Source organism: Sinocyclocheilus anshuiensis, unplaced genomic scaffold, assembly GCF_001515605.1.
Source record: "Sinocyclocheilus anshuiensis isolate Anshui unplaced genomic scaffold, SAMN03320099.WGS_v1.1 scaffold63, whole genome shotgun sequence".
Lineage (NCBI taxonomy): Eukaryota > Metazoa > Chordata > Actinopteri > Cypriniformes > Cyprinidae > Sinocyclocheilus > Sinocyclocheilus anshuiensis.
In genome coordinates, this window is record NW_015552625.1 from 1097698 (window position 1) to 1110564 (window position 12867).

Below are 12867 nucleotides of genomic sequence, written 5' to 3' on the forward strand. Positions count from 1 at the left end.
GCTGACATCTTTTATAGTGGCAGAGCGCTGCTTGTGTTCTGACACTTTTGCTGCAGGATGTTGTTTACTTGTGTTGTGTAGATTGCATCTTTTTTTTTTTTGTGTCTTACTCGTTTCTGTGTGTGTGGATCCAGGACGAGATGCTCTTCTGCGACTCCTGTGACAGGGGTTTCCATATGGAGTGTTGTGACCCACCGCTCTCCAGAATGCCAAAAGGTACATTAGGCTTTTGTTTGCCTCTGTGGATTTTTCCATTCTGAAGGTGAAGCTGTTAAATGTGCCATTACACACAAAGGCTTCTGGTTACATAATAGTAAGATGATATGTAGCTTGCATCCTGAACTATTTAGTGTCTCTCTCTCTCTCTCTCTCTCTCTCTTTCCAGTCTCTTTCTCGTTGTCAATGATTTCGCCTCTGGCTTGCAAATGACTGTGCTTGTCCTTTTCAGTTAATGGCAGTTTGTCTGAAATGGGCATGTAAGTGCCAAGATAAAAAGGGAGCAGCATCATAAAGTGTTTCAATACAGCAGAACAGGTTCATTTCACTTAATTTTACAAGAGCCTTCAGTGCTGAATGTCTGAAACTGCTGGAGGGAGGTGACATTCTGCCATGAGATATCCCGTCAAATTTAATTTGGGTTTTGTTATGGGAGAAATGCAAATGCTTTAACTAAAACTTATATGTTAAGGATGTCAATTTAACACATTAAATTAGTGTGATTAATTATAGCAAAAATAACACGGTTAATCATAGCAAGAGACACTAACAGAAAAGCGAGACCAAAGACGTCTGTCTGCATTTCTGCTATAAGAACGCTTCCAGTGTGAATGGCCCTGTGGGACTTTGCGACAGTCTACTGCAGACACAATGACAAACTTTTATTAATGTGACTGCAAATTATATTCACGTGGATTGTTGTTCAGCAATAGATGTTTTTAATGATATGGAAAAAGCCAAACAGCATATGACTAAGACAAGTAGACTAATTATTTGAGGCCTGATATTAGAAAAAGTGTCTGAGAATTGAGGCTGTGTTTTTCTTGTTTTCTCAATATAAAATTTGTCGAGTTTCATTTATTCTCTTTATATCAAGATCACGAGAATACAGAAAATGTATAATGCTTAGCCTCTGTCAGCTTCTGTATCTTTATTCATTTTTGCAATTCCATTTGGTCGCCACTATGAAATAGCTCTCTGTTGTAGGACGTGATGCTTATCTTGTGAATCAGTTCCACGTATTTCTGCACAAGATATCTGAGAGCTTCAGTTCTACACTGAACATCAGTGCAAATTTAGCTTTAATTAGTTGTGTGAAATCTAATAAACTAAAGGTCTAATCATTCAATTTGTGTTCATTTGTTATTTTCCTCTCTAAAGAGGATGAGAAGGCTGAAGCCATGTCAGGAAAAGAGCACCCCACACAACTTCAAAGCCATTTATTCAGTGCTTCCTTGTTGGTATGTTACCTGTAGAAAGCTTGTTTTTCTCTGCTCTGTTTCTTTTCTTCTAAAGACAGTGGAAATGAAGGAAAAGGCACAAAGGGTCATCTCTGCTCAGTACTTCAAAGACATATCTGAAAAGTGTCACGGCTGCAGACATGATGAACCATCCTTGAAATGCTTTTCTTTTTGTCTCTTTCTCTCTCTCTCTCTCACTCTTTCTCTCTCTCTCTCTCTCTCTCTCTCTCTCTTTTCCCTGGACCTCCCACAGGAATGTGGATCTGCCAAGTATGCAGGCCAAAGGAGCAGGAGGGAAAACGGTTGCTACACAAGGCAGCGGCCCAGATCAAAAGGCGATATGCAAAGCCAGGAAGGCCAAGAAAAAATCTAGCACATCCAACAGTGTACGATAACTCATTTCATCTATCTTGTTCATTATGCTTCAGGCTTAAGGTTACAGGTCTCACAATCAGTATGTTGCCTAAACTGTAAATGCTCTTTTTTTGATGGCCTACTCTGATTTTTGTCCTTCACAACCTTGCCTTGAGAGTATATGTAGGTTTCATACCCTCTCATCCAAAAGGTTTAAAATTAGCGTGGCTGCTACAATGCAAGCACCTTTATACCCACCACAGACGGCATGAGTCTCACTGACTCCCTCACATCCACACCCACCCTCACTACGCTGCCCCCAATCAACAAGAAAACCAAAGGTCTCATTGACGGGCTTTCCAAATTTTTCACGCCATCGCCCTTGGGTCGCCGGTTGCGTGGTGAGGTGTCAGGCTCCTCGAAACAGCACAGGCCGAGGAAACGGGGCTATCGGAAATGCCATGGCAGCGTGACGATGCCAGGTGTGAGGTTAAACGCCCCGTCTAGCGTTCTCCTTACCCCGTCCCCTTCACAAGGACACAGCCCCATCTCGCTGAACCCCACCCAGTCGTCCTCGCCCTCCTCCGCCCACTCCCCCCACAGCTCCTCCTCCCAGTCTAGTAGTGTGTTGGCCAGCAATGTTGATATGAGCCTTTCCTATCTGCCTTCCTTTCCATGACTGTAGTGATTTGCATGCTAGCAGTTGTGATTTTGAATGCGTGCTATCGAGTCGAAGTTAGTTAGTGCTTGTTTATGATAGCTTTGGGTTTTGTTGTGTCAGCATCTTTTCAGTTCTTTTGTGCTATATTCTGCAAATAATTACTTTTAAAGGTCCTTTTTTCTGACCTCTCACAGCCTTTAATGCCGAGAGATGCTCAAGAAGAGAACCACAGGAAGGAAGGATGACTTCACTCAATGACCACGTGGCTGAAGAAGATCTGAAATTGTTCAGACGCATCAAGGAGATCACAGCAAAGGTATGGAGAGTAAACCACCCATTATCAACAGAAGAGAAGGTTTAAGAGCTAAATAAAAAGCTTGATAGTTGAAGAAATTAAGACCTAAATATTGCTACTGTAATTTTACAGTTGTACTGTAAAATATTAATAAAATAATAAAAAATGATCTTTTTCTTAAACATTTTACAGTGGTAATTTGCAATAGTAATATTGCATTTTTATTATTGTTATTATTCCCTCCTAAAAGTCAAAAGACCAGACTGGGAGACCAGTTAATAGGGTAGCACAACCCTATTAACTGGTCTCCCAGTCTGGTCTTTTGACTGGTTTTGGGAATTTCTCTTACTGAGAGACCAGCATAAGTCACCTTAGACCAGCAAACCAGCTTAGCCTGGTTTAAGTGAGCTTTATTAGAGCATCTGGACACAACCCTTGGCAAACACCTTAGCATTGTGGCTGTAATATAAAAATCTAATTCTTTTAAGTATTTTAATTCTGTTTCTAACTTGTGATTTATTTCAAAAACAGAAAGCTGGTGGCGATCAAGGACAATCCCCTCCTTTGATTGAGTTTGGAAAATATGAAATACAAACTTGGTATTCCTCACCATACCCTCCAGAATACTCCAGGTAAGTCTGAAATTAATTCAGAAACATTTTTACAAGCAAATGTAAACTAGTATGTGATTTTAGAGTTTCTCTCTGCTCTTGTTAGTTATGCCACATTCTTCGTTATAATTAATTGCTGCTCACCTCCTCAGATTACCGAAGCTTTATCTCTGCGAGTTCTGCTTAAAGTACATGAAAAGCCAAGACATTCTGCAGAGGCATTCAAAGAAATGTGGGTGGTTTCACCCGCCAGCTAATGAGATCTACAGGAAGGATAACCTCTCTGTGTTTGAGGTCAGTGCTTGCTCTTAAATCTTGCACCAGGGGCACATGCACAACTTAATTCGCATCCTAATTTATCATCTGCATTTGCAGTTAAAACAAGAGGGGGTTATGTCCAGAGATTAAAGGCTATGAAGTGCCAAGCTTGTCGAAAGACACATCTCCGCATCATGGATGAGAACTGGACTTGCATGAATTAATCATGTCAGATTAAGCCAATTCTTTAAGGATCTTATTTGTCTAGTGAACAGGAAATGCATACATTTTAGCAGGCCTCCAAAAGTGTTAAAGACCTTTCATTGCACTCCGTTTATGAGTTGTGATCTTCACAGGTGCTCCACTAGCAGGAGCTGCCCTTGTATGGCATACCTGACTCTTAACTGTTTCTCATTTTGTCATCTTTGCTCAGGTTGATGGAAATATCAGCAAAATTTTCTGCCAAAACCTTTGTTTGCTTGCAAAACTTTTTCTGGATCACAAGACTTTGTATTACGATGTGGAGCCTTTTCTCTTCTACGTTCTAACACAGAACAATGAGAAGGGTTGTCATCTTGTTGGATACTTCTCAAAGGTATTACAACCCTTAAATATATCTAATCCTATGACAGTTGAGTAAGAGTAACAGCGGGTTATCTAGTGGGTTGCTAAAGATAGCATTTCTTGTACGGTGCTCGTTTTTGCATCTGAACCTTTTCTGCAATATGTTTGAATGGTTTTGTGTGGTTGTTTGGTTCAGGTCAGGACAACGGCAGGTGCAGTGAATTGCTAATGCGTTGGCAGTGCGCTGACACACTCTATCTTTCTTTCTCTCTTTCTCTCCCACAGGAAAAGCTTTGCCAGCAGAAGTACAATGTCTCCTGCATAATGATATTGCCTCAGTACCAAAGGCAAGGATTTGGGAGGTTCCTCATTGATTTCAGTAAGTTATTCATTAACTGGTTTGGAAGTCTTATGAGATGTGAGCATAAGATTGTTTGTATCATTAACAGATGCTTCTGTGCTCTGCATGAAAGCAACAAGAGGATCTGTTTCAGACTAGACAGTCTTGATGGAAAGACTGCCTGTTTCCTTGTACTGAGTACTGGATTTGAATGTCCTTATGTACAGTTGAATGTAGAATGTAGTGCATGGTATAATTTGTTTGCTTGTGAATGTTTTGATTTGCTCGCTGTGTGGAATCAGAAGAACATTTGCATACTTTGTGTTAATGCAAAAGTCTAAAATACTTGGATCTAACTCTGACTTTGCTTAGAGCAAGATCAGCTCAAACTTTAACCAATCAAAAACCAGACCAAATATTTTCTTTATGTAAATTAATAACCCTTATGAGTTTAAAATTGAAATTACATATTTATAAACGTGTGTGTGTGTGTGCGTGCGCTCATGTACAGTTAGTGGTTATCTGTCACTGGACTGGACTGTTTTTTTTTGTCTTAAAATATTGTACTGTAATATTGCTTTTTTTTTTACGTAACTGACATCACAAGAATCGAGACAAGTCTTTAGCCATTAGAATCAAAACCACAATCGTTAAATTCCTTACATATAACTGTTTGGCTTTGATGAGAAACTCGCTTTGGTTATATGTAAAATATAATTCAATTCAAACTTGTGAAATGTGCCTCAAGACCTTAAAAAGCTGCACATAAACATTACTCGATGTCTTCATAAATTGTGATTGAGCTGTTTTATGTTTTGTCAAAGTGGCACTCAAACCCGATCTGACAACAATACTCATAAACAATCTTTCCTCGTCTCCTCTCTTTCTTTCTTTTCCTGTCTTTCCAGGTTACTTACTTTCCAGGCTAGAGGGCCAGGCTGGCTCCCCAGAGAAGCCTCTATCTGATCTGGGTCGTCTGTCCTACTTGGCTTATTGGAAAAGTGTCATACTGGAGTACCTGCACAACCACCCAGATAAGAGTGTCAGCATCAGGGGAATGAGCCGAGCCACGAGCATGTGTCCACATGACATCGCTACCACACTTCAGCAGCTCAACATGATTGATTTCCAGGATGGCAGGTGGGTTTGAGTGTGGTGGTATCTGTCAATCTGCCAATTCACTCGCATGCTTTCAGTACACTGCATCATCTCTAAAGACAATACTACATTCCGGGGGGGGGGGACAGTATGGCTATATTTGCATGTACATCAATAGCAAATTACAATTTCTGTTTTTAATATTTTCTAACATGTTTGTCTAGGTTTGTAATCATTCGAAGGCATCAGCTGATTGAGGAGCATATGGATAGACTGAGAATGAAGCCACGGCTTCATGAGGTTGAACCTGACTGCCTGAGCTGGACTCCAGTTTCAGTCTGCAGAAGCCCTCCAGGGGAGCTGAAGAGTGCTATAGCACAGGTAGGCTTAAAGGTCTATTCATGATTCGATCAGGGACTGAACACACCTGATTTTAGTGAACACAGTTTTTATTTGTTTGTCTGTCCAAGTACAGAGTGCTCTAACACTTAAAGCTAAACGATCAAGGATTTCTTGTTAAATAAAATCAGGCTTCTGTCATTCTTCCCTCTGTTGACTTCATGTCCACAAACAAAGAAAAGATCTATGGCAGCTCAGGTTTCTTTTTGTTTTGAAAGACTTTCAGTGATCACGTTGTTGTGGTAATCACCCACAGGTATACCTATAATGTTTCAAATGTCAAAAAAGCCCCCAGAAGTATGCATTGTACCTTAATGTTGCTAAATTCATAGAGGGTGAACCCTCTGCAACCTTTATATAAATATACAAGAAACATCTAGGTGGTTTTCCTGGCATATACAGAGACTTGATCAGTATGTTCCACAGGGTGACTTGAAGTCCAGTTTATAATTACATCTGTCTCGCATCAAATTACTATGTTCTGTATGCATTGTTAATGTTTGCCGCAGATAATGCTGTGGAAACAGCAGATTTTGTAAAATGCCCCGTTATTGTTTCCTTTTGGCCTCTGACACAGCCTGACTCTTTTTGCATAATGCTGAACTCGACCATAATTGGTAAGATGATCAAAGGCTGTTCTGGTGGCTGAGTCTAAAATCAGAGCTTATGTTCTTAATTCAAACCTATTCAATAGGCAGATCATGGCGATTACAATGAGCGCAGGTCACTCATTCCTTCCTTGGCTCTGCATTATTAGCTACAAGATGATGCTTGCATGAAAAGTGAGCTAAATTTATCCCATCGTTTGCCTTTCAGGAGTTCAGGGTGAGTTCACAGAGATAGCTGAAAGCACTTTCGACAGTAACCCAGCTTCCTAAGTGACCTAAATCAAAGCCCTGTATTATTAATGTCTCTGAATGTCCCATGAAATGTAATCTTCCACAGCCGCTTAAAAATAAATGTTGCTGAGATCAACGACTAATCAAGAGACAATCTCTGCACTGCAGGGGCGCTGCGGAAGCAAAACGGATAACTGAGATGTTATTTGTCTGCTTGGCTTTAGCCTGTACAGAGCGGCTCAGACAAGCTCATGTTTGTGTTTTTGTGGCGCAACAGGCAGGAGACCGTCGTGCAGGCTGTAGTGCATCGACCAGGAATTTGGCAACGGGGATGGGCTACACTAGCACAAGACCTCCACTAACCAAGTGCAAGAACTTCAGCAGAAGATACTCAGACCCACTGTTTGCCAACAGCGCTGGGAAAGAGTTCGAAGTGAGCAAAGAAAGCAGCAGTGATGACGATGATGATGATGACGACGATGATGATGGTGAAGACAGTGCAATCAAATCCCAGTCTGGGCAGGGGCTCAAGCGAAAGGTAAACATCAGAATAAATGGTAGTGCATGTCTGTATTTCTCTGTGTATCATCATTGTTCACATTGAATTTCCCTCATCATTTGGGAGGCGTATATATTTAGTTGGATGGAAATGGATCCAAAACTATCCATTAGTCAGACATTTCCAATGTTACATTTCCAACAGACAGGTCCATAATTAAGTAATATTGCTTTTGTGATTTGTGTGGGAAATCTTGGTTCTGTATCACCAAGTAATGCTGCAGATTATTTGCATTGGGGTACTGCTATCCCAGAATGCCTGGGGGAGAGTATGTTGTGAGGAACTTGCGGTCAGCTTGATTCTGAACTCTCTCATTTGGGGTTTTGGGCAGGTTAAGCTTTCCAAATGAATGGCCTGTGGTGTAGGCACTGTGGTCTAAATGATGGGCTTTTGCATTTAGATCATGAAGCAACCCATTCACAACGCAGCCACATTTCCCTATGTTTAGCATCACCCTTGACCGTATCTGTCTCCTCCAAACCTCTGCTTTTTGGATTAAAGGGCACCAGGGACAGTTCGACAAAAATGTGGCCAACTCTTGCTATGACAGTTGTTAAGTCTAACAGTCTTTGACATCTCCCTCTATTTATTCCATTCGCAAGCACAAGTTGTTCTCAAGCATGCAATATGCACCTCTCTGTTAAGTGAATAGCCCCCTTAAATGTGTCGAGTTTTTTTTTTCTTAGCGGGCTCCAACTCTGCGACGGAAGAGAGGGCGAAGGAGAACACGAATCAACAGCAGTGTCACGACCGAGACCATCTCAGAGAGAACAGAGGTGCTAGATGAGCCATTCGAAAACTCTGATGTAGAAAGCCCTCTGCCACAGCCCAGCAGGAGGGGTGGCAGCGAAGATGAGGAAGAGGAGAAGAGCCAGAGATTAGCCATGCGTCGGCCTGGAAGACCAAGGAGATATGAAGATGACAATCACTCAAATCAATCTAAAAAAGAAGGGAATGTGGAAGGTAAAGCCATACATGTTAATATTTACAACATACTGTTTTGTTGCATGTTTGAAAGATACATTTACATGGAACATCTTTTTTTGTGTTTCTGAAGCAGTGAAAAAGGACAATCCTCGACCTCTAAAACGGAAGAAAGGCTGGCCCAAAGGTGTCAAACGAGGCCCTCCCAAATGGAGACTAAAGGAGCGCAAAATGGGCTTTAAGCTCAACCTCTACACACCTCCTGAGACGCCAATGGTCACAGTGGAGCAGGAGCAGGAAGAGGAGCAGGATGCCAGCCCTGCCGCCTCCTCAGGACCATGCGAGTCCATTAGAGAGCCCAGACCAGAGGACCCAGAGCTGGACCCCTGCGATTCAGAGCCCCACAGTCCCGAGCCACCCGAGTCTCACAAAGCAAATGAGAATGAGCCGACAGACAAATCTGACACGGTAGAAAATTCACCCTGTGCTGATGAGACCAGTGAGACAAAATCAGGTCCAATAGATGATGCTGAAGAGTCAACTCAAAATACAGAGGAAGTCAAAGACCTGAAGCCAGAGGGTGAAGCAGAAGGCAGGGTTTGTAAGGGCTCAGGTGAACGAGATGAAGAAGAGGATGAGGAAGAAGAGCCAGAACCATCTCATGTGGACGATCATGATGCGGACGATGAAGATGACAGCCATGAGCAGAGAATAGACGACCCTGTGCAACTACCAGAAAAAGACCTTACGGAAGACCCAGAGCCAGTTCCAACTCCTAGTAATAACAATAAAAATCCTGACATTCAGCCGAGCCCTGTGGACCCACCGCCTCGTTGCTCAGAGGAGCTTGCGTTTGAAAGCACTCTCGTGAGCTTGGGCATGCAACAGGGTGACACTGTGGACTCGGATCACCCTCCAGACTCCGAAACCGAGGAAGAGGATAACAGTCAGAGGCCTGAAGAAAAGCATATGGGCCCACTGACCCCGGCAATAAAAGAGGACCATAACATTTGCCCTGAGCTTGACATGGAGACGGCCCAAGCAGTGCAGTCTCTGACTCAAGAGTCTGAGCAGGAGAGGCACTTTCAAGATTGCACGGAGACTCAGGAGGCCTGCCACAGCCTACAGCGGTATGTTCACGTTGAGCAGAGCCCTCAGATGACTCCCGTGGACGACTGCCAGCAGTCCGATCACAGCAGTCCTCTGTCTTCTGTCCATTCTCACCCGAGCCAATCTGTACGATCAGTCAACAGTCCAGTGGTGTCCATTTTAGAAAGTGGCTACACGCAGATCAGCCCCGGTCAGGGCACCGTCTCGGTGCACTCGCTTCATAACAACATGGAGACTAGCCCAATAATGGATGTGCCCTCGGTGTCGGACCACTCTCAGCAGGTGGTGGACAGTGGCTTCAGTGACCTAGGTAGCATCGAGAGCACCACGGAGAATTACGAGAATCCCAGCAGTTATGACTCCACGCTGGGTAACAGCATTTGTGGCACGGGAGCAGGAGCAGGCGCCTCCTCCCAGAGCAGCTGTTCCTATGGCAACCTCTCCTCCGGTGGCAGTCACAGTCAGAGCAGCTGTGCTGTGTCCCAGCAGATGGCTGGTCCTGTGGCGAACAATACTGGCGCATGCAGCATGCTCCAGCAAACCAGCATGAGCTCCCCTCAGGGATGCAGTGTTAAGTCTCCGCAAGGCTGTGTGCCGGAGAGGCAGCCCAGCCATCCGCACGGCCACGGGCATAGCCACAGTCACCACCACAGCCATCACCAGCACCATCCGCACCATCAACATCACCAACACCCACAACACCAGTACCAGCAGCCTCTGTCGCACTGCTCCATGCCGGCCAGCTTCCCTCCACCCATGCAGCTGCCCGACATCCCAGAGTCCAACAACCCATCCGGCAACCTGGGCCTGTATGACCGAATGGGCCAGGGAGAGTATGGAGGTGGACACTACGGTCAGCACTCAGCTACGTTCAGCCTGCATAAGCTACAACAGCTCACCAATACCATCATGGACCACTCCTTGCCCTTCAGCCATTCTGCCTCGCACTCCATCTCATCCTATGCAAACAACAACGGCTCGTTGTCCACGCAGCTCGGCCCTCACAATCCCGCGCTGGTGTCGCTGTCGCAACCTGGTGGAGGCCCTCAGTCGCAGGCTACCGTGACTCCTCCGCCCAACATGACTCCACCGCCCATGATGTTGCAGCGCAACATGGCTACACCCAACATGAACCTGGCCCAGTCTCAGAGACTGCAGACGCAAATGGCCCCCAAGAATCACCACCACCACCCCATGTCCATCCGCTCCAAATCGGCCCCTCTGCCGCCCCACCACCAGCAGCAGATGTACGGTAGGGGTCCTCAGACTGTGGCCATGCAGGCTCCCGGGAGGACGCTGGCTATGCCGCCGCGGATGAACATGGGGGTGAACCTCATGCCCGCTCCGGCTTACAATGTCAACTCGATGAACGTGAACGTCAATATGGCGATGAACACTTACAGAGTGACGCAGCCCATGATGAACGGGGGCTACCATGGCAATCCTACCTATATGAATCAATCTCCACAGTACTCTATGCAGATGGGCATGGTGGGTACTCAGCCTTACCCACAGCAGCCCATGCAGGCCCCTCCCCATGGCAATATGATGTACAGCCCAGCAGGTCATCATGGTTATGTGAACACTGGCATGTCCAAACAACCCTTAAACGGGCCTTACATGAGACGATAATCAACGACCTGAAAGTGAAGGGTCGTGACGTTGCAAAGTTAGCTAGTTGACTTGAGGTATTTAGTTTGTTCTTATTTTCATGGTTAATGTTCGCTTTTATGGATCTTTCTGAAAGAACCAGCACTTGGTAAGAATGCAAAAAAAAAAAAGTTTTGTTTATTGGCTAAATTTTAGCTTTTCTCCCCTGATTATGGGAAGCCTTACAGCGTAAGATTTAAAATGTAACATTTGTGTAAGCGTAAATCTCCCCCGAACTGCATTGCAGTTGAATGGAGGTTACATAGTTGGAACCTGCATTATGGAACCTTTAAATGTGCCTGCATTGTATGTTTTTTGGACAAAAGAGCCTTTTCAATGTACCTTTAGCAATCGCAAGGTTATATATGTAAGTCTGTACTCATGCCTTCATATTATTTAAATTATTGTAAATCTACTTTTATATTTTTTTAAATGTAAGGTTATACTTAGCATGCTATATAACGTCTTTGTTAGTGACAGTGCATCAAAGTAGTACTGTACAGTGTTGTGCTTAATAGCAAGCAATTTTATATTAAATGTATGGCCTTGGTTAGGTTTCCCTCGTACGGAAGGAAAAATGTAACTCTATTTTTGTTGATTCTAATACTGTAAAGATTTGAAAACATCGAAAATCATGTTCGGCTTGGAAGGTTCTATTGCTAATTGTGTATAATTTGTTACTTGATAAGTTTCTTTACCTGAGGCAGCTTTCTGTTTTTATACAATTTAAAGCAATTTCTGTCACAATAGCAAAGAACAGTCAATGTCAGTATTTGTACTTGTAGAAATCTAAATCGAAGGGGAAACGAAACCATTTCAAATGGGGCAGAGTTGCAAAATTATTATTATGAGTGTCAATTTACTCCAAAGTTGGTCTTTTATGAAATGCCTTTAAACTTACATTTTCATTCCATCTGTAGATTTTTTTTATCTTTATGAAACATCTGATTTATATTTTACTGAAATGTAGAGCAGTAGCCTTGTTGATAGACAAAACAGATGGCATGTAAAAAGGTAAATTGTATCGGTGTCTGTTTGTATAGCTTATTTTGTAGCCTTTGTACCTGTACAGAATGGCAGTTTGACGTAAGAAGGATATCCTGACTGTACTAATTAACAGAGCAACAGTCCTGTATTTATGAGTTACCTTTTTAGTCGGTCACTTAAATGCTGTACATTTTAGCAGAAAATAAATTATGATGAGCCACTGACAGACTTAAAAGTGTGTATGGACTCTGTTTTCATCTCATGCTTATCCAGACTCGTACTTTCTTTCTTGAATGGATCTATTACAGCCAACAGATTTTCGAACGCGTTATGGTTGGAAACAATCTTGTAGAGTGCAGGGACTACTGAATAGACAAACGGATGCTTTTGAGTGTAGAGGATGGATACATTTAGCTGGAAAACACTAACATGTATCTAATGCAACAGCACAGCGGCCTTGGCAATAAAAATGAACCTGACTACAAATATTAAGTATAGTGTGCTCGAGCCAAAGGAAGTACCTTTATTTTTTAGACCATATAATCCTGCGTTACAAACATTACAAATCAGTAAATATGAGCTGGATGTGTGTCAAAGAAATTTCATATTTCCTTATGCTTTATCTGTAAACCTTTAACCATTCCTTAAATGATGAACTAATCGACTTTAATCCAAATGGTCTAAACTAATGTACAGAGATCAAACCATTTTTAGGATAATCCAATTAAATTCCAGTTCATCTTCCATTTTCCAATGGGTTT

The 12867-nt window shown here is 43.1% G+C and overlaps 1 protein-coding gene across 1 annotated transcript in view; it reads left to right on the forward strand.

The window, feature by feature from the left end:
- Positions 1-12634, forward strand: part of kat6b (K(lysine) acetyltransferase 6B) — a 37496-nt gene extending 24862 nt beyond the window's left edge. The window contains exons 5-17 of the mRNA XM_016457621.1: positions 135-216; positions 1711-1892; positions 2035-2431; positions 2667-2788; positions 3299-3399; positions 3531-3672; positions 4070-4231; positions 4486-4579; positions 5449-5680; positions 5863-6019; positions 7154-7414; positions 8122-8398; positions 8496-12634. Coding sequence (XP_016313107.1) covers positions 135-216; positions 1711-1892; positions 2035-2431; positions 2667-2788; positions 3299-3399; positions 3531-3672; positions 4070-4231; positions 4486-4579; positions 5449-5680; positions 5863-6019; positions 7154-7414; positions 8122-8398; positions 8496-11101 — 4815 coding nt within the window. The 3' untranslated portion in view covers positions 11102-12634. The remainder of the gene's footprint in view (positions 1-134; positions 217-1710; positions 1893-2034; positions 2432-2666; positions 2789-3298; positions 3400-3530; positions 3673-4069; positions 4232-4485; positions 4580-5448; positions 5681-5862; positions 6020-7153; positions 7415-8121; positions 8399-8495) is intronic.
- The last annotated feature ends 233 nt before the right edge of the window (positions 12635-12867 follow it).